A 22,138-nucleotide genomic window follows, 5' to 3' on the forward strand; every position below is an offset into this window, starting at 1 on the left:
CTTTGGAATTCCATACACCTGAAAATATAATTAGCTACATTATTTTTCATTCACCACCAAAAATATTGAATTCTCATTATTGGAATTTTTTTCTAATATCCAAGTTGCCTTGCATATGGAACATTATGCATTTATTTCATAATTAAATTTCTCAATTCCCGAGAATTAGGAACATACACTTCATTTTTATACAAAAGTATGTCATCTTCTTATAGCTTGTATTCCTCAAATTTTTATGGCATTTCTTCTTGTTGTGAACTTTCTCTTGCTTGTACATAATGTTGATCTATAGCAATAGCCTCTAAAATTCTAATTTTTAAATATGAAATATTTATACTAATGGTTGTAGCATGCATAATATGTACTTTTTTGTTGAGCGCATCTACAATTTTGTTTTCATTTCCCTTAATGTACTTGATGTCAAAGTCATATTCACTCAAAATTCCAACCATCTTGTTTGCGTATTATTTACAGTTGGTTGCTCTCAGACCACTATGATTTGTCCTTAATTCAAATTTCATTTTCATTAAACAATGTCTCCACATTGGATTGGAGGATTTCCAGAGTATCTTCCACAGTAGTCATCTTCATTGATGGTTGATATTTTGAATCCTTATTTGGATTCATCCTCAAAACCAAGAATCAACTATCACCAAAAAAGATTGTTGTAGAAGATACTTCAGAAAGCCTGCAATCCAATAATTCATCTCACGAGAACCATAAATCTATGAGTGTATCCATCTAATAATTCATCTCACGAGAACCATATATCTATGAGTGTATTCATGTATTTAATGCATGTACTATGATAGCAAGCTCGAAATCATGTGTGGTGTAATTTATTTCATGTTCTTTCAATTTATTTGACTCATAACTAATGGAATATCCATTTTAAGTAAGCACTCCACCAAGTCCTTATTTACATGCATTCATATGTACCACAAAAGCTTTATTTGGATCTATAATTTTCAAGTACTTGTAAGTAAATTCTTCAATAGTCAAAGATTGTCTACACAATTTATTTTCCATATCAATTCAATTCCATTTTTCTAAAGAAGGATGAGCATTCTTGGACAAGTTTTGAACAAATCTTCTTTAATATCCATCAAGCCCCATGAAAGATCTAACTTTTGAATCATTCTTTGATGTTGGTCGTTCCTTAATGACTTCAATATTCTCTAGATCCATGGTTATGTTTTCTTTTGAAATTATGTTCCCCAAATAATGGGTCCACTCTTGGTAAAAATAACGCTTGCTCATCTTGGCATGCAATTGATGTTGCCTTAGTACCTAAAGCAACAATCTGAGATATTGTTTATGCTCTTCCTCTATCTTTGGAATAAATTAGTTTGCCATCTAAGAATACAATAACAAGCTTATCCAAATAATTTTTGAATATTTCATTTATTAAGAACATAAATATAGTTGATGCACTTGTCGATCCAAAGTGCATCTTTACAAACTCATAATGCCCATACCTTGTTCTAAAAATTTTCTTGCTTATGTCTTCTTTGTGGCTCTTCACCTGGTGATATCCTAATCTCAAGTCTATCTTTGGAAAAATATTTGCTCCTCTTAGTTGATTAAAAAGGTCATCATTCATATGTAGAGGGTATTTCTTCTTGATTGTGGCTTTGTTTAGTTGTCTAAAATCAATACATAGACTCAATATTCCATCCTTATTTTTCACAAAAAGCATTTGTGCTCCACAAGGTGAGACACTTGGGTATATGTATCCTTTCTTCAACAGTTTTTCTCTTTGTAATTCTTTTAATTTTGATGTGCTCATTATGTAAGGAGTCTTTGATACTAGAGTAGTTATAGGCATCTAATTAGTAAAAAAAATTATATCCCTCTTGGGTGGCAAATCTGATATATGTCCAAATGCATTCTCAAACTCCCATAATATTGGATAATCTTCAAAAGTTGGTTCTTTAGACTTTTTTGGTTCTTCTAAATGAGTTGCATACATTGACATCCTTTCATGAAACATTTCTTCAATTATAACACTGAAATATCCCTTATAAAAATGGGTCTTGGAATTTCCTACATAATCCTTTGTTTTCCTCTTTCCTCAGGACATGCAAAAGTCTTCTTATGATAATCTAGGATAGCATGATGTACATCTAACTAATCCATCCCAATTGGGATGTCATAAGATCCCAATGGTATGATATTTAAATTTGCAATTGTGTCCACTCCATTTATATTTATATGACAACTCTTGATTATCTAATTGATCCTTCTCTTAGTTCGTTGGACCAACAATGACCATCAAGTTTGCTTTTCATCAAATGAAATTATCCACTACTTTAGGGTCAATGTAACGATGGTTTGTTCCTTAATCAATTAAAATAGCAAAATATTTATTTATATTAGCTTCCACCTCAATCATTTGGGATTGATGTTGCGTCTGTCAACCTATGTAGTTGCATATATCCTCAAAATATTTCTACTTGTCTTCCATTACTATAGTGTTCAAAATATCTCAATTACATAATTTGCTCTATATTCTTGACATATTGACCTATGATTTCCTCTTGACATATTGTTACACATTCTTAATATCATAATTATGATTTTGAGTAATTATTTCAAATTTTAAAAATTTTGATCACATTCATAGCATTTATGTTGTAATTTTGAGTACTCATTTCAAATTTTAATTTTAATTTTTATCACAATGTAAGGCCTTCTTACCCTCCAATATAGGTGTGATATTGTAAAACTTATGTTTACAATTCCTTTCGGATTGAAATTATCCAACAATATTGATACATGTGTTTCAACCCATAGAAGGTCTTTTTAACGCGTGAAGAATTATCCACATTAAGATTTCAAATTGGAAAAAATAAGTCTTATGTTCTTGAATAAATATGATATATTTGTACATAACCTTATAGTAATTTCACATAAATGTGCATATTAGTCTATAATTATGATTAAATGTTGGTTATGAAAAAAGGTTTTATACATATTTAATTTATTTATTCCACTTGGTTGGAATTACATTTATTATTTTTCCTATTTTATTACATTATTATTGGTCCTACTTTATTACATAATTTATTAAATTAGATTTATTCAAATTGTAGATAGATATTTGAATAAGAGAATTTCACATTCATGTGACTCTATGCATTCTAGAAAGTGTTATTGAACATAAAAGCTAGTTCTATTATATACTACTAGGATGCGTTACTAATTGCTATTTTTATTATCCTAAGTTTTTTAAACTACAAGAGATGCATATAAATATGCATATTCTTAAACTAAACCATCTATAATAGTATGTATGGAATTTGTTTAGGTACTGAAATACATCAGCAAGAAAAATATTATGTTTAACTTTAACATTTTAGTATGGTGATCATTTTATCTTTTCAAATTTTAAAATAAAAAAATTAACACAAAATTATTGTTGAAGAATAAATAAAATAATAATAATAGTTATTGTTAATATGGAATTTTGGTATTGTTAATAAGTTCAGTTTAATAACAATTGTGGTGTTGATTTGCAATTTTAAAATCGTCACAGGAGAATTGCATGCAGAATTCTGGTTGCATCTCCATATTGTTAGGAAATAACTACTTTAGCAACAGAGTGAAGGTCCAAGGTCCATATAAAGAAGCCAAAGTTAAGAACAACAAGATGGATAATCAAAGTTTGATTGGATGTGTGGATGTCATTACATATTCAACATCAAGCCATAGAATAAGAAAATTTATATATTTTTCCTAATTCATATAAATATATTAAATTATTTGATAATTTTTCATTCATAAAAATATATTAAACTCGGCAGGGAAGGGAGTTTATTCCAGTGAATATTAAACTATTAAGCATCCACACATCGTACACATCAAGTTGGATTCATTCTTCTATTAAACAGCTAGAGTAAGCACATATACGTTTTTATGGTCGTACACAAAGGTAGCATCAAATCTCGTTGTAATATTTGGAATTGAAGGTGGAGGAAGCATACTCCTAATACCACGAAAGGGATCCCACACCAAGAGACAGGTATATGTATTATAAAGCATGCCATGGTGCCCATAAACTGACATACAATAATTTCCCTAGAGGAGAGGCTAGCAGTCGAGGTTTTTTTTTTTTTTTTTCTTAAGAGAAGGAAAATAATTGATTTCATTAAATGAAATATTTACAACTATAATACATCTAGCTTGTTCATAATGTTGTATAGTTGCTTTAGAGCATTTTACAAAATTGATCATAAAGAGGAGGGACATATATGTATGCTAAGAAACAAACCTAGAAGAGAACTTATAAGTATTGACTAACAAAAATAAGTACAATCACCCAAAAGAGCATAGATTATACAAAATTCAGAACATCACCCTAGGGGAAAGGATTGCGCATTTGATACAAATAGACAAGCCTGAGATCAACTTGGAAAAGAAAAAAATGTGATAGAGACCAATATCAACAAAAAACTTCCTACTCGTGAAGGAAGACCTCCCGCTGATGACTTATCAGAATACCAATTTTGCCAGATCTAATCCTTGATAAGCCCTTAAATTCCTAAAAAAATGTATCCTTCCTCCACTGTCAGGGCCCTCTTTGAGAGATAATCCACTTGTGCATTCCATTCACGATAAATGTGATGAAAAACTAAAGGTTGAAAGGTATATTTTAGAAGTAGGATCCTCTGCTTCGAGTTATGAATAGAGAATGCTTGTAGAGAAGAGTGTCCTGAGAGCCAATTGATCACACACATAGAATCATCGAAAACCTGAAGAACATTAACACCATATGAAGAGAAAATAAAAAGTAACACCCATGTTGTAATCAATTCTGCAACCATGTTTTATGATTTTCCCACATTTAGCCAAGCCTTTCTGAACTTGTTACCATTATAAGAGATATATATACCTGCCCCTGCCCCCCTCCCCCCTAATATCGTTTGTAGATGCCCCAACAAAAAATATGTGATTTTCAACCACCGGAATATGAGGCCCAAGTAAACCCCTGGGTTAAGGAACCCTTAGGGGTTTTCTATATTCCTTAAAGGAACCAAGGATTTGGGGTGTGATATAATGTAGATTTGGCTCTATGTCTTTGAAAATCAAACAACTGCGATATTTCCATATCCCCCACGCAATAAAAATCAGCAATCCATTATTGAATCCCATATAAGAATCCCACCAATATAAACAACCTTCCAAATCGTTGTCAAAAAAAGAATTGAGAATTTTTAAGGAAAGAAGTGACATTCTCCATACTTCACAAGTAAAGGAGCATTCAAAGAATATATGTGGAACAAATTCCCCATCCACAACACAGAAAGCACATCTATTGGGCCCCTGAAATCCTCTTCTCTAGAGACTTTCAACAATAAGCAATGTTTTATTCAATTCCAACCATATAAAAACTTTCAATTTTAGAGGAATATGCCAAGCCCAAATCTTCTTATACCACCATACATTAACATCTGAAAGAGAATTACTACAAAGAGCATCATAAGCGGTTTTTGTAGAAATTTGGCCAACTAGAGGATCCCCCGACCAAACCAAGGAATCCACTCCAACTCCTAACATAATACCCCTCCTAGCCATAATTAGGACAAAAAAATCTCATTCAGCCACAACATCCCCCTAAAGACTAATCTGGAGAGAATATAGACAGGAAGAAGCCATCGGAGACAAAGGATCCAAATGATAAACTTGCTCCAAATATATAAAACCATGAGAATTTAAACTTGAAATAAGAGCAGGAGATAAAGAAGTGACCTTCAAAACACCAATGATGGGCTCAGACCCAATCTTAACCATCCTACAATTTCCAACTTGCTAGGAAAAATATTTTACAATAGCTGGAATAATCTTAAGCATACCCCTCCAAATGATAGAGTCGGTAGGGCGAATAGGCTTTCAGAAAGACCAAACCCATTCATGCAAAGGAGTATTTTTAATAGATTTAGATCTAATTATATTGCTCCAAATACCCTCCACATAAATTATACGGCATAAATTTTTCATAATCAAAGCCTATCCAAAGAAAAACAAAATTTTTAAACCCCACCCACCTTTAAATTTTGGCCTGGAGATAACATCCCATTTACCCAGATGATATTTTGACCGACCCTGCCCTGACCATAGAAAATTACTCATGATGGCCCCAATGTTCCTGATAGTATATTTTTCAAATTTGAAAAGGGAAAACCAAAAGGCTGGAATCTCCTCTAATACAGCCTTGTTGCAAGCACGATCATTCAATAATTAGGAATGCATTGACATAGCTTTGACTTGCAATCAACTCGAAAAACTTATGATTGGTTACTTATTCCATGGCATTGCGCCAGATAATCAAGGAATGACTTCCTCCAAAACAACATCATGACTAAGTCCTTAAACTAAATCTCTTTCTTCCCCAAAAAGAAATGGAAAATCACAAAATGGGGCAATAATAATCTGACTGGAATAATTAAGCACAAATAAGCAACTTAAGTGAGTTTGATGTTAGGGGAGCCTAGACCATGAATAGTTAACTCTATTAAGCAGGTGAAACCGTATTATATATATTAACGGATAGAGATCCCAACAAATTCACTTCCAAACCACATTTCTCGCAGCTATCTTTCTTCTAGCGCCCACCCCTCTGGTGAAAATTCAATCGAGAAATTCTGACACGAGACTATACAAATGTGTCCTCCAGAGGTCGTGCCTAAGCGTTAGCTAGACTACTGGAAGAGGTGGCGTAAGCTTGAGTGATTGAGGAACTGTAGATCAAGTAAGAAAGAATTTGTAGCATGGGTAGAGCCAGAGGTGACATAAGCTTAAGCGATTGATGAGTTATAGATCAATTAAGAATTTGCAGCATGGGCAAAGCCACTTTTCACCATCGCAGGTGTTAAGGAAGCAAAGGCATGGGAAAATCTACCTTTTATTTCATGTGGTAATGAAGCAAGCACCAAAGCATGGGCTAGCTACTTTTCACCATTTCATGTGGTAACAAAGCAAGCACCAAGGCATGGGAAAAGCGTAAGTGGCAAGAAAGCAAGCACCAAGGCATAAGCAAAGCCACTTTGACCATAGTAAGTGGATCGCATGCAATGGGCATATGTTAACACCTAAGCTTGTTGGTAATACATGGTCACATGGGGGACATGTTTAAACATAAAAGCAAATTAATTTGTTACATGGCCCCACATCTAGATCAATCAATGTTATGAACACATTTGCATTACCATATAGTATACTGTAAATTGAGAATTATTATAAGAATGGCCTTATTTTAATTTTTTTCTCATCTTGCCTTAAACTCTACCCTTTCGTTTCCCATCTCGGTAGACAGTGAGTTAGGTTGAAAAGAGAGCCCTGAACAATTTCATCCATTGTTTATTCTGCTAAAGCAATCTGATCTAACTATGATGAGATGAGTTGTGCATGAGATGAAGTCAATTGGCTAGGAAATGGAAATTTAAACCTCATCCATTGTTTATTCTGGTAAAGCAATCTGATCTAACTATGATGATATGAGCTATGCATGAGATGAAGTCAATTGGAGGGGAAATGGACATTTAATCCATATAGAGATTTATGTGCCACATTCGTTGCAATAATTGCTTTCGGACTAGGTCAGGATCAACCACTGAAATACCTGATCAACATAATAGAGAGAATCGACAGAACGGGTACTTCGCCAAGAATCAAGCTAATGGGCATTTGTTCCTTGTTTCCCTTGCCTTGGATAAGTGAAAGAAGTTGTTTAGCTCTGAGGTGGCTCTATCCATTTCCTGTGAGCATTTCCCATCAATCAAATAGTGTTAAATGCTAATTCACTAAAAATTGTAATTCCTTCCATGTGAAATGCAAGAAGTGAGAGGACTCAACTTCATTCAATCACAATGGCCAACTGTGCATGCCTCACAAAGGTATGATTTTCAATACCCGTGATTTAATTTTAGGAAAAAGAAATTAGTATCTTAATAGCGTCTGTTGGTTTCCATTGTCGTGGACTTGAGGATTTTTACTATAATTTTTTGTTGAAGGAATTCTTAGTATCCTTTTTCTAGATCTCAAGGTTTTCTTGAGATTTGTTGTAATTACTACCAGCTTTGGATGCGCATGGGTTCGAAGCCCACTAGTAGAATTCAAAAATTTCTAGAAAGAAGGAAAAAAATTAGGGTCTAGTTGTCATGATGAAATTGAAACAAAAAAATTAAGGGCTTTGTCACCATAAGCATAAAACATAAATTAGAACTTTGGCCGCACATTGGTTCTAATCCCATTGATAGAATTCAAAATTTTCCAATAATAATAATAAATTACAGTTGTCACCATGAAACTGAAACGATGATTAAGGGCTTTTTCACCATAAACATAAAATAGAAATTTGTTTTAATTTTTCAGTGTCGCTGCATACAAAATTTGAATCATAATATAGTAAAACTCATTGATCATGTTTGAAATTTCTAGCACATTCATGTCAAATTTGGCGCATATATTTTTCCCTACTCTACTTCTATTTCTAGGTTTGTTGAATTGACAGCCTAAACTATCTCCATTCTAATAATATTTACTCACTCTAGATATTATCTATATGTCACCATCAAACATTCACCTCCATATAGATGTCTACCTGTACAAGAGCTCCATGCATATAAGGTTGGTTGGGTATTTTCCTGGCTTACCCTCAAATTTTGGGATATAAGAGGGTAGCTTAGTCGACATGGCTGACTCCTTCATGTGTGAACACACACCTACGCAAAATACCATCTTCTCCCAATTTAATTGTATTTCATTTAAAACATATTCTCATCCTAGTTCAGGAAAAAGGAATGATAGCCTCTCTGTATATATACTCATTGTTCATTTCTTTTTCCTTATTCTTTGACTCTCCCTTTTCTAGAATCTTGCAAGCGGAAATTGAAGACTAGTTAGAGAAGTGTAGGATAGAATGGCACAAAAATAAAAGACCTATTAGAAGTGGAGGTGGAGGAAGGACATAAGACAAGAGACCTTTGTAAGTAGAAACAAAAGGCATGTTAAAAGACTTGTTGGAAGTGGAGGACTGGCACAGGAGAGGAGAAGGAAAAATTGCAAAATTATTCTAGGAGAAGGTAGAAGTAGAAGACCTATTAGAAGTGGAGGATTGGCATAAAATAAGATGTTGATTTATATCTATATTTGGGTATCTCCTCCTTATGCATGGGTATCACTAGGTAAGTGTTGACGGTACTAGACCCACCAACATGTCAAGGGGATCTCCCTGGTAAGAAGTCCCAATTAGACCTCAGACCATTTGGTGTAGGAGTCCCAATAGTGGGTCGTAAGGTAATGCCTTGACCGCGATGTCGCACAGAGGCAAGTAAGATAACTCTGTCAGTAGCAAGGGTGTGATTGCTGCAGTAAGTCAAAGAAGGTGCATGAGAGGTTCTAACACAAAGGGGGTGGGATTAGTGCGCCCCTTGACAACATGTATCAGTACTCCGCTGGGAAGGGAACGCACAAGCGAAGATGCATCACAAGCTGGAAATCAAAGCAGTCAACAATCCAAAGTGATGGTTAAACCAGCAACACATTTGCAACAAGATTCATATAATTGCATATGAATCAGTTCATATAATTGCATATGAATCAGTTCATATAGAAATACGTAAGTTAAACAACATATATCATGAAGGAAACCGGAACAGTCCAACTATAATAATAACATATGCATGAAAATGTGTTGGCTCTTATTATATAAATAAGTTTAAGTTCCAATCATACAATACATCGATGTAAACGTGCTAGCCCCATTAGTGAAACATTACAACCACATCCGCCTACTCCTCCAAAGAGATGTACTAGCTCCATGCAGTGGAGAAGCCAAGGCGCGTTACAATATTGTCTAAGATTTCTTCAAGGCAGTCTTAATAGAAGCGTGGTTGACCAAAAGCATATACAATGAGTTATGAGGGACTATTTATAGCAAAGGGTGGGGTGACCCTTGACATTCCCCTTTGTGACCATTCAACTACCCTCATGACTCTTCACCTACTCTATGACTGTTACATCCACTATTGAGACTTGACTTACACTTAACATGACTCAACATTACAATACACATGTACCCATGTGAACAATGGCTTGAACAAGCCAAACTAGACATCATTCTCACTTAGACAACTATAGAAGTCCAACTGCTCGACATCCTCATGTTGATCAACAATAACATATTGATGCCAAGATTGGTAGTCCTTGATAGTGTTTGTGTGTTCTGTTGTGACATCTGTCTGAAACCTGAACCTTGCCTCCATAACATCCGGGTACACTTCTCGGGCTCCTCTGTCCAACTCGTCTGAAAGCATGTGCATCATTGTCTTTAATGTGGCCGGACCAGCAACATACTTGTGCATGATGTCTGTACTGATAGGAAAGTCTGGGCTAGTGGCGGCGCGCATCAATTCGTCAAAGTACGAGTCAAGCTCCAGTCGGACCTACTTCTTTGTATTCGCCTAGGTGAGAGTCCCAAGTGATGGGATCGCATGTGTGTGCACCACAACATCCATGCTCTTGAATACTCGTGCATGGGAAGTTTGTATGCTACTGATGAGTTGCGATAGGTCCTCATAGTTCCAGATCTGACTCCGGATACATGCTTGCAGCTCGACCGCGTTGGCCCTCATCATCTTTGGCAAGTGAAGTGGGGCTCCCTTGTACTTCATCGTCTATGCTTGCTCTTCTCGTACATTGTTGCTGCCATCCATGGAGATGGACGACTGCTTGGTGCACGGTACCAAACTTGGAGTACAATGCTCGTATATTTGTGTCAAGGGATAATACTTCATCTAGTATTGACTTCTTCAGTTGAGTTCGAGTGGATATTTTCACCAATTCTCCTCCTTGCTTGGCCACCTGTAATTCCTTCACCATTCACTCATTCTCAGTTATGAGGAAGCGAACACTTGAGCTAGTGGCTTTGGCATACACTCTAGTTGCATCGGCTAAAGAAGTTGGATGCTTGCACATATTGGTCACGATCACTTGTTCTTCAACTTGCGCATGAGATGTTTGGTCTCCGGAGTCGGTACTATGTGAGAATACACAAATCTGTGATGAGATTCGTTAAAGGATATGTTGTGCATCTCAACTTCCGGATGACCACCAAGGATCTCAATGCCTCCTTGGTCATTTGAGACTTGCTTATCATCTGGATGCAATGAAGTGGGTGTGTCGACCTCTTTGTGGTGAGGCATGAGGTTGGTGTCTTGTTCCAACTCCTGCTGCTCCATGTCTGCATCCAACTGTTCAAGCGCATGTTCTATCTCATGAGCAAAGTTTTTCCCCAGCGATGGTTCACCCTGTTCGCCTGATGCTAGCTGTTCAGATAAATCAACTACTTGTACGAGCGCTACTTTGTCTATCTGTACATGATGCGCCCCCTACTATATCTGCTGCTACCGTGCTTCCTTCTCTTGTTGGCACAACTCTTGTTCTTTCTGGAGTTGCTCCCTCAGCTCATGCAACTCCTTCTCTTCTTCTTCCATTCTCTTCTTATCACTCTGCCTTCATGTGATGAGCTTGTCGCATTGCTACCTCTTTGCTTGAATAGCCATAGCTGCTTGTTCTACAAGTGGATCTACTCGAAACTTGCAGCTTTTCTCTTCCTCCATGCGATCGACAATCTTCCTCTTCCCTTTTTTGCGCACAGGTATGCTTGGCTCTTCTGCTGCTGCTACTGTTGGTGCTCTTCATGACGCTGCTTCACGCTGCTTTGCTAACCACTCTATGGCGAAGCTAACCTATTCATTGGGTCTAGAGGAATTATAGCAATACCTCCATGAGTCTTCTTCGGCCCAATGAAATACCCCATGGATCTAGTTGAACTGAACTCTCATGCAGTGATCCTTCACAATGTAATGTGGGTCATGCGGGTTGAAGCTTCAGAGGTCGAACGGGTACTTCTTCATTTGTTCTGCTTCGACATCCACTTGCTTGATACTCCGGATCTCATATAACCCAATCCACAACGAAAGAGTGGGCCAAGGTGCCTTCTTCTTCCGCTGTAGTCTAGCTGTCAATCCTGTCGAGATGTGATACGCTACTTCCTACATGACAAGTACGTCCAAGGCAAACTTTGGAAAAACATGTGGAGGCTTCTCCGCACTGAACATTCGGATGAAAGTGTGGACGGTGAGGCATACCAATCTGCAATGCCTAACAATGCCTCCATTGCTTCCTTTGACATGCAAGGTGGATCCTGTTCGAATATCATCCTGTATACTGGGGTGACAAAATGGTCGAACAGTTATATGATTACTCCCCTGAAGCTGCATTCAGACAACAACTTGAAATATGTGTTCACAACAGTCTCCGTCGGTGACCATGCCCACTCCAAGCCCGGGAACTCATGTCGGGCACAGACTGCATCTAGGATGTAGGCGGACATGTAAATCTCTGCATGCATACCCTTAGGTGACTGTCGAGCCTTCGTGACTTGTTCCTTCAGCTAATGAGCCAGTATGCTAGACCAGTTGCATGGTCTTCCTTCTCTAGCTAGTTGGTCCAATGCAATCACCCAACTCTGAGGAAAGGTTTTAGTGCTTGCTTGGCCACTCAGTCGACATGCGAATATGACCAAGTATTGGTACGCCTTCCTCAATATATTTGTCTTGTAGATCTGGTTGGGTGTTATCCTGAAACGAGCTAGCTCCTTTACCTAATCCTTCATAATGTCTCTAGAGTTAGCTCTGTTGTTGGGAAAGCTGAATGGAGGACTCATGACAATTGCGGGCTTTGAAATATGATACATCTCATCATAATCTTATGCCCAGAAGGTTGCAAGCTTCGTCCCACTGACACTGCTCAAGGTCATCATCTCGGGATTAGTGTGAGAGACGATCCAATGAATCATGTACGCGCATGGGAACGCGGGGTATCTGCATGCAATCCAGTACAAGCCGGACTTGTGAATGTTCACGTACACCTGATGGTCTTCGAGGTCTTCCCCAAAAGTGCTTACGAATGTTTCATTAACCTCTTGCCACTTCAGTTTGATGTCCTTGTCTAGATACAACTTTGTATCTTCATAGATCGGCAGACTAGAGGACACCTACTCAATTGCTGCTCCAGCTGCAACTCCATCAGTGTCATGTGATCCTGTTCTCTTGGAAGCCATTGAGATAGATGAACATCTGAAAGATCTAGAAACAAGCAGCATGTATGGCAAGAAATATGTCAGTGGAAACAAAGCAAATCCGGGGAAGGACACAACACATACTTGGGAAATTGATGAGAAAGATTGTGCAAATTTTATTGGGAGGCTGGGTGACTGGCTACCAGAACTGTGCAAAAGGAAGTCTAGGTTGTTTGGGATGCAGGACTAACTACTGGATCTGCAAAATGCCCAATCCAGTCAGGCAATTGGTTGTTGGGATTGCGCAATACATAATTCTAGCTGGGAAGGACTGTTGGCCCAAGGACAGATTTGCGCAATTTCTTGGGCCAAGCAGCCACTGTCCTCCAGAAATGCACAAAACATTCCTGGAGGCTAGTGCTGGGTAGGAATGCACATTTCTGGAGAGGAAGGTGAGCCTTCCTTCCCCAGATTGCGTAATGCAGCCTTGGTGAAGGCAAAGCCCAGGCCAGGGTTGACCTGACTCGCTGACGGGCAACTAAAAGAAAATAAGACAGTGAATGCATGGCGAAACTAAGTGATAGTAGAAGTGATTGACAGTGCATGCAAAACATGAATGAAAGATTCAGCAAACAAATCAACATGCATGTGGGTGACACAATTCGTCAGTTCGGCGAAAGTCTGTGCAAAACAATTTCATGCATGTGACAGCAGTGAGATAGCAACGAAAATTGAAACATAGCTAGGACAAGCTAGTATACATGTAAACGATAGTAAGCATTCAAAGAAATCAAGAAAACAACACTAACACAAGCGACTACACAAAAAGCGACAGAAATGCTGAAAAATACAAGTTGAGGCCACTTACCTGTGAATTGCTAAGCTAGATGTGTTGAAGAGTCCGGGATGTGCTATGGGATGTCAAAGATCCAAGATTGATGTGAATGAATGAGCTCTAATGCATCCAATAAATAAGTTTGGTCTCATTACGCGCATGCCACAAATCTAGGAAAAAGTGACACTTGGAGGGAAAATTCTAAAACAACTTTGCATGTAACCCCCGGCTGCTAAAAATAGCTCCCTGAATCATGGGATGCCTTTTGCATGTTGTCTCTTGCTATTCCAGGAAGAGAAAGCCATGCATGCATGCAAGTCAAGTCTCCTTGGTCCCGGATGGAACTGGTCAACCAGACTATTCATGCATGCAGTTGCTCATATGCTTGGGAAAAATGTGCATCCCTGGCTGGGAGCTGGGCTGACTGCCTAGGAGGATTGTGCAATTTTTGGGCAGAGCGGCTAACTGTTTTCCATATTTGTGCAATTCCTGGGCTGAGCAACCCTGCTAGGGAAATTTGCGCAAATCCTGCTAGGAGTGTTGGCTGACAGGATTGCGCAATCTTGGAGCCCAGCAGGCTGCCAGAGAGGATTGCACAATTTCTGGAGGGAAGGTTGGCTGCCCTCCAGAAATGTGTAATTTTCAAGGGGAAGCTGCTTAGCCTGCAACTGGACTAAGTCTGGGTGAACTGCCTGTGAGGGGAATGGATCGAATGTGATTAACAGGCTACCTTTGTGCGAGGAAAACACTTAAGCATGAGTACTCGACGAAGCAAGACAAAGTGTTGTGAAAGGTTGGTAGGGAGGCTCCAAAATATGCTAAGGAAAAATTTTGGAGGCTGGTTGTAGCTGCTACAACATTAAGGCAAATCCCATCTTGGTTCTATGTACAATTGAGTCACGACCAGACGTAAAGTTGACAACCACTTATCTAGTTGATTGAAATGAAGCATCCTCACTAGTTTGAGAGCTGGAACCTTATACAAATTGAGTTCAACCTGGTGATGAAGTGGTGGCAAAGGCGTTATACTTGCAAGTGGGCAAAGGCGTTGAAGCGGTGGTAGAGGTAACCAAGGAGGTGGCAAGAGGTGTCTGACAATACTGGCACCTAAATTTATTTGATTAATTATATGTCTTTGTTTCAAACTTTGGAAAAAAAACTTTGGACATGTTTCAGACTTTGGATTTTTCTTAATTTCAAAATTTAGATATGTTTTAGATTTCGGATTTGTCATTGTTTTAAATATATGCAGAAAAAGCTTTGATATGTTTCATACTTTGGATTAAAAATATTTTGGATAACCTTTTGAGACTTAGGCTAAAATAATATTGGGGCATTGGGGCACGTGAAGTTTTCAGTAAGAGGTAGAACCTTTTTCAAGCCAAAACTTTGGTTAAAATTTAGCTAAAGCAAAATCGCCAACCCAAAACTTTGGTTAAGGACAAAAAAACCTTGGTTAAAAAATGGATTAATGGTTGGTCAACGCTTAAGTAATTGCTAGAGTCCCTACCCTGCCGAATGCAAGGACTAATAACACAATGCTTTAATAAAAATTTAAAAACCAAAAAGAGAAGACTAAAATGACCCATCATCACATCAAAATAGAATGGAAAAATGTATCCATTGTCATGGGTATTGATTTTAATCAATCATGTCAACATAGAAAACAAAATGTATCAGTTGTCATTGGATTATTGATTTTAACATATTCCATTCCATTAGCATACCATTGTGCCTCTTCGAGTAATTATGTATTTCATTGTTACATGATCGACGATAAAATAACCCCACTCCAATCAAATATTTAACTAGGGATACATAGTAGAAGGGCTACATAGTAGCTAGTGTCTACCGCTTAGTTTAAATGTAACTAAATTAAAGTAAAAATATTAAATTTAAGTTAGTGTTAATGTTTAGAATTGACTCAATTTAGATTCTACTAATTGGTAAATTGAGATATTTGGTTATTTGTAATTCAACATTTTCACCATGGAGAATCCAATCCTACCCAAAAACAATAATAACAATTTTTTTATTGTTTGATCATAACCCATGTTGGAAAGTTGGATTTGCATATATAAACAAATACCTACAAATGGAAAACACGAAACAATATGACATCATTCATAATGAATCAAATCAACATCCATGGGCCCTTTTTGCTAGGAAATTTTCTTTCCAGTATTCCTTATCTATTTTTATTTCCATCCCATGCTCAACATATATATACTTCTTGCTTGATCTAAGAACAAATTTCAGTTTGTTCATGTACTTTGTGATGAACATAGCCCTGTGCTAATTTCCCACAACATCGCATAACCTGTTTGTTTTCTCATTTTTTTCAGATCCTTATAGATTATAGTGGAGAGGAAGAAGAAAATAATCCAAAGACAACATTCTCAAACAAAAAGACAGCCCTGCTACAACTTCTGGAGCATAATCCTGTTCAAAAAACCTTATCTTCTGGAACAAGGTCTCAATTTCTGCATACATATCTGAAGGTTTTCTTGGTCAAGATGGATGCTCCGACATGTAGGACCAAACAAAGTAATATTTGGGTCACCAATTTCCTGAAGTTTCCATACTGTGAATATTGCATTTATAAGGTTTCCATATTGTGAATATCGCATTTATAAGCATATCTATAAGGTTTCCATATTGTGAATATCACATTTATAAGCATATCTATAGACATATTTATTTTGGAAATGTATTAGCTTCGACAGGGGCTTGCTGCTTCACATCGTTCTTGTTAGATTTGGATTTGTCACAGTAAAGCTATATTGCCATTCACAATTTTTCTTATGGATTATAATGGCGTTTAATATGCAACGCTTTCCAAATCATTATTAAAGCCATATTTTTATTCACAATTTATGTGTGTGATATACTCTGGATCAAGGTATCCTGTAGTTCCTTTCACTATAGTGTTAACATGAGAAGGCTCCCCATCCTCCTCATCAATCCATACCTTTTGAAGACCAAAGTCACCAAGGTTTCCTTTTAAATTGTTGTCTAGAAGAATGTTCGTTGTTTTCACATCCCCATGAATAATATTTGGGGTAAAATCTAAAGATGGTATCAACTGCACTTGTTGAATCAGCAAAATAAATATTGCAGGAATATTGTTTAATGCACCAACGTACCATATGAAACTTGTTCAATACAATTTGGACATATGACTCTTATGAGTAGTAACCTGAGAAGAATACGATGCATATTTATAATTTATGCACCTAATAACAAGGGTATATACTATTTACTCTATCCTGTGTAATCTGATTTACTATGTACTAACATAGAAAATTCCATTTCTGCTATGTTCTAACACTCCATAACAAATTCCTCTAAATGCATTTTCATGATTGATGGAGGCAAGCCCTTAGCAAAATCATTAGCACTCTGGATCAATGAACAACATAAATTCAAAAGAAAAGAAAAAAATCCTAAAATAAAAAACAATATAATGCCTGCAATAAAAGGTTTGCATTTCTCTGGATTCCATTGTTGTAACCAATTTTTTTGTGTGTTGAATCTACGTTTGTAGCCAAATTTCCTTCTGGAAAAAGATTCAAGTCGTTTGCTTTCTCCTTTCAAAAACTCACTTAGGTTCGGAAGCGCCGCATTCCTTAAATTTTCACCATGAACTATTGAGCCAAATAATATCAACACAAAGCAACAACGGAAAAGGATGGAAGAAGCCCCCATTTATCCTATTTTAACTTATGATATGATATTCATAAATGTATGATTATGGCTTGAAACCTGATAATATCATAAACTCTTAATATTATATATCTGGCACTGGAATACTGAAACTTTAGGCAATCTCTCTCAATATTAAAAAATAACAAATGTTCATGATATACAAAAATTGGGAACATACCTTTGGATAAATGACTTTGTTGAATGCTTCAATCATAGTTGATCAAAGTCTAGCCACAATAGGTGAGTTCTTTGTCCCAATATATTCTCAAATAGCTAAGATTCTATCTGAAAGATATTGCAGAAGCTACCTCTACGAAGAGAAGATAATATCTAGTTTTACTTAAGCTTTTGATATTGTGAATATTTTCTTTATATCTATCAAGTTTTTGCTTATGCAACAAGACATTTTAGAAAAGTTAGTTCATAAAATATGAGGAATGTTTCTCAACATGAACTCTTGAGATCATTGTATTGCTGACAGATTTTTTGCCTTATAAATTCTGTAAACTTGTATTGTGGGTTGAACTAGATCCAAATGTTATACCTGCAAATGGAAAACACGAAACACTATGACATCATTCATAATGAATCAGATCAACATCCATGGGCCCTTTTTGCTAGGAAATTTTCTTTCCAGTATTCCTTATCTATTTTTATTTCCATCCCATGCTCAACATATATATATATACTTCTTGCTTGATCTAAGAACAAATTTCAATTTGTTCATGTACTTTGTGCTGAACTCCCCTCTCTGCACACCTGTCATCTTGTGCACCACAAGATTATATGTTAGACGATTGCAAAATTTCAGTCGTTCGATCAAGGTGGTTACCAATTTGTTGCAGAAACGGTTTGCGGAAACCCTACTTTCTCATTTCATTGTTTTGTTGGAATCCCTCTCTCCCAGCTACAGACAGGTGCCCTGTGGTTACTCCAAACTCATGAATTTTATGAATGTATGGCAATGAGGCCTTCCCCTATAGCTTATAGGTATTTCATTCTTGTGTTTACTACTTCATTTTACATTCCTGTGGTGTGGGCATTACCGTCTCGTCTAATTTTCATGGGTATGGATGTGCCAGAGGATGTGTGCTGGTATCGTCGAGCTGGTTCAAGTATTCATGGGACGAGAGAACAATGGATTCCATTACCATTGTGGTGAAAACTCTCAAGTCTGCATTTATCGTTTTTCCTTCAATTCCTTGTTATTGTCCTTTTGTGTTCCTCAAAGAAACGTGTTTGGTTCTCATGCAACAATGAACAACATAAATTCAAAAGAAAAGAAAAAAAATCCTGAAATAAAAAACAATATAATGCCTACAATAAAATGTTTGGATTTCTCTGGATTCCATTGTTGTAACCAACTTTTTTTTGTGTTGAATCTACGTGTGTAGCCAAATTTCCTTCCGGAAAAAGATTCAAGTCGTTTGCTTTCTCCTTTCAAAAATTCACTTAGGTTTGAAAGTGCTGCATTCCTTAAATTTTCACCATGAACTATTGAGCCAAATAATATCAACACAAAGCAGCAGCGGAAAAGGATGGAAGAAGCCCCCATTTATCCTATTTTAACCTATGATATGATATTCATAAATGTATGATTATGGCTTGAAACCTGATAATATCAGAAACTCTTAATATTATATATCTAGCATTGGAATACTGAAACTTTAGGCAATCTCTCTCAATATTAAAAAATAACAAATGTTCATGATATACAAAAATTGGGAACATACCTTTGGATAAATGACTCTGTTGAATGCTTCAATCAGAGTTGATCAAAGTCTAGCCACAATAGGTGAGTTCTTTGTCCCAATATATTCTCAAATAGCTAAGATTCTATCTGAAAGATATTGCAGAAGCTACCTCTATGAAGAGAAGATAATATCTAGTTTTACTTAAGCTTTTGATATTGTGAATATTTTCTTTATATCTATCAGGTTCTTGCTTATGCAACAAGACATTTTAGAAAAGTTATTTCATAAAGTATGAGGAATGTTTCTCAACATGAACTCTTGAGATCATTGTATCGTTGACAGAGTTTTTGCCTTATAAATTCTGTAAACTTGTATTGTGGGTTGAACTAGATCCAAACATTATACCTGCAAATGGAAAACACGAAACACTATGACATCATTCATAATGAATCAGATCAACATCCATGGGCCCTTTTTGCTAGGAAATTTTCTTTCCAGTATTCCTTATCTATTTTTATTTCCATCCCATGCTCAACATATATATACTTCTTGCTTGATCTAAGAACAAATTTCAGTTTGTTCATGTACTTTGTGATGAACATAGCCCTGTGCTAATTTCCCACAACATCGCATAACCTATTTGTTTTCTCATTTTTTCCAGATCCTTATAGATTATAGTGGAGAGGAAGAAGAAAATAATCTAGAGACAACATTCTCAAACAAAAAGACAGCCCTGCTACAACTTTTGGAGCAGAATCATGTTCAAAAAACCTTATCTTCTACAACAAGGTCTCAATTTCTGCATACATATCTGAAGGTTTTCTTGGTCAAGATGGATGCTCCAACATGTAGGACCAAACAAAGTAATATTTGGGTCACCAATTTCTTGAAGTTTCCATACTGTGAATATTGCATTTATAAGGTTTCCATATTGTGAATATCGCATTTATAAGCATATCTATAACGTTTCCATATTATGAATATCACATTTATAAGCATATCTATAGACATATTTATTTTGGAAATGTATTAGCTTCGATAGGGGCTTGCTGCTTCACATCCATTCTTGTTAGATTTCGATTTTTCACAGTAAAGCTATATTGCCATTCACAATTTTGCTTATGGATTATAATGGCGTTATCAATGAACAACATAAATTCAAAAGAAAAGAAAAAAATCCTGAAATAAAAAAACAAGATAATGCCTGCAATAAAAGGTTTATTTTACACAAATCAAAACGAAATTTATTCTCTGATGAATGTAACTAAAACTAGAATAATAGAATAACAAGGTTGCTGAGCATAGAGAATGTCAGACTTGGGAACTTTACAGCTAATTACAGTATTGTTTTGGCGAGAGAAACACAGAGTCAATTACAGCAATGAGAACCAATTCCATCTCACTCCAGAGCATGGTGGATATGTGAAGGAGACCCATTAATCGATGCAGTCCTGCATGATCACTCTCAGTGTTATATCTCCATTTCCTTCGATGCAAACAGTGGATTAATAGACCCATATAAGAGAGTCAGGTTCAGATATGCCACAGGGACAACCCTTAACATAAGGCTACATTGAAAAAAATTATAAGCAGCCATTACAACCCTCCTGAGGATACTAATAAACATGAGTTGCATTTGAGCCTTGAACTTCTGCAAAATAAAAAATTCCCAGACTTTTATATCATAATTAAATCATTTTTTCTCAATAGGTGATTTTCCAAAGATGGGTGTCAGATAAAAAGCAGCAACTGCTCCTAAAAACCTTAAGCTGTTCTTTACCAAAGGCTCCTAATACGAAGTTCTCCCCACAATTGGAAGTATCCCAAACGAAGCAAATAACAATAGCCACAGAGGAGAAAGAAGAACAACCCACTGCCCTGAACCCTCCACTCTGCCCTGAAGGCTAAGCTGAGCAGCAAACCCAAACACACAATCCCCAGCAATAGATGTCGCAAGAGTTAAAAAGTACAGGTCATCTGTCAAACCAGGCACGTTATTGCATCCTTCTTCCCTAACAATGCATTGCTTGATGGCATCAATTGTATTCAAAAGGGCTGCCTGACAGCCCTCTTCCGATACAAAACACTGATTCCCATACCTGGACTGCAGCTCACCGAAGAATTGACGGGGAAGCCTGGAACCCATTGTTAATCCTGTGTCGAAATTCAAGATGTTTGGGGAAGAGATGTCCTCTACTATAATCACAATCCTGTCATCAGGGCGCCATAGGTCCTTAAAGGATTTATCTGAAGGAGATGGGGATGGCCCAAACCTTTTAAGGATTCTCATTTTCCACTCTGACTTGTCTTGCAAAGCCTGCAACTCTTGTGAAATCTTCACTGCTTAGGCTGGAGATAAGACCCTGGCTATGTCAATAACATTGGTGAAGTTGTTGGGTAGCTGAAGGTCTGAGACTTTTATTGCTTCTGGCTCTTTTGAGGCCATGTTGGATTGAAAGTCTGAGCTCAGGAATTGGGTAATTGCTGTGTCAACTGCACTTGCTGAATCAGAAAGGTGAACAAGAGCATTGATGCCATTGACAAAGTTTGCTTACCCACATCCTTGAGAATGTTGTTTTTGTGTTGTGCATATATCAACTGAGAAATACCCAGGTTTTTGAAGGTGATCTGAAAGGGGTTGTGGTTATTGAATCGGGTGTACATTAATTGACAATATAAGTGTTTTATGCGATTGAAGGTGGGCTTGTAATTGAAAATAGAGAGGAAAGAGAATGAGTTAAAAGAGATAATACAGCAGGAACTGAGTGGCATTTTAACTGGGGGTGGAGAAAGACTCAAAATGGTCTTGATGGTTGC

The 22,138-nt window shown here is 36.8% G+C and overlaps 1 protein-coding gene across 1 annotated transcript; it reads right to left on the reverse strand.

Annotated features, from left to right (window-relative positions):
- Positions 1–21,110: 21,110 nt before the first annotated feature.
- LOC149141671 (thylakoid lumenal 15.0 kDa protein 2, chloroplastic-like) lies at positions 21,111–21,611 on the reverse strand. The gene has a single exon (XM_089451300.1). It carries the CDS (start codon positions 21,609–21,611, stop codon positions 21,111–21,113), a length of 501 nt encoding a protein of 166 aa, XP_089307426.1.
- Between the last annotated feature and the right edge of the window lie 527 nt (positions 21,612–22,138).

The sequence above is a fragment of the Pinus tabuliformis genome, chromosome X (assembly GCF_031772625.1).
Source record: "Pinus tabuliformis cultivar Carrire ecotype Pingquan chromosome X, CPIR1, whole genome shotgun sequence".
NCBI classification, from domain to species: domain Eukaryota; kingdom Viridiplantae; phylum Streptophyta; class Pinopsida; order Pinales; family Pinaceae; genus Pinus; species Pinus tabuliformis.

Coding starts and splice junctions, on each gene's coding strand:
- LOC149141671 (XM_089451300.1), bottom strand. CDS start 21,611: ATGAGAATCCTTAAAAGGTTTGGGCCATCCCCATCTCCTTCAGATAAA.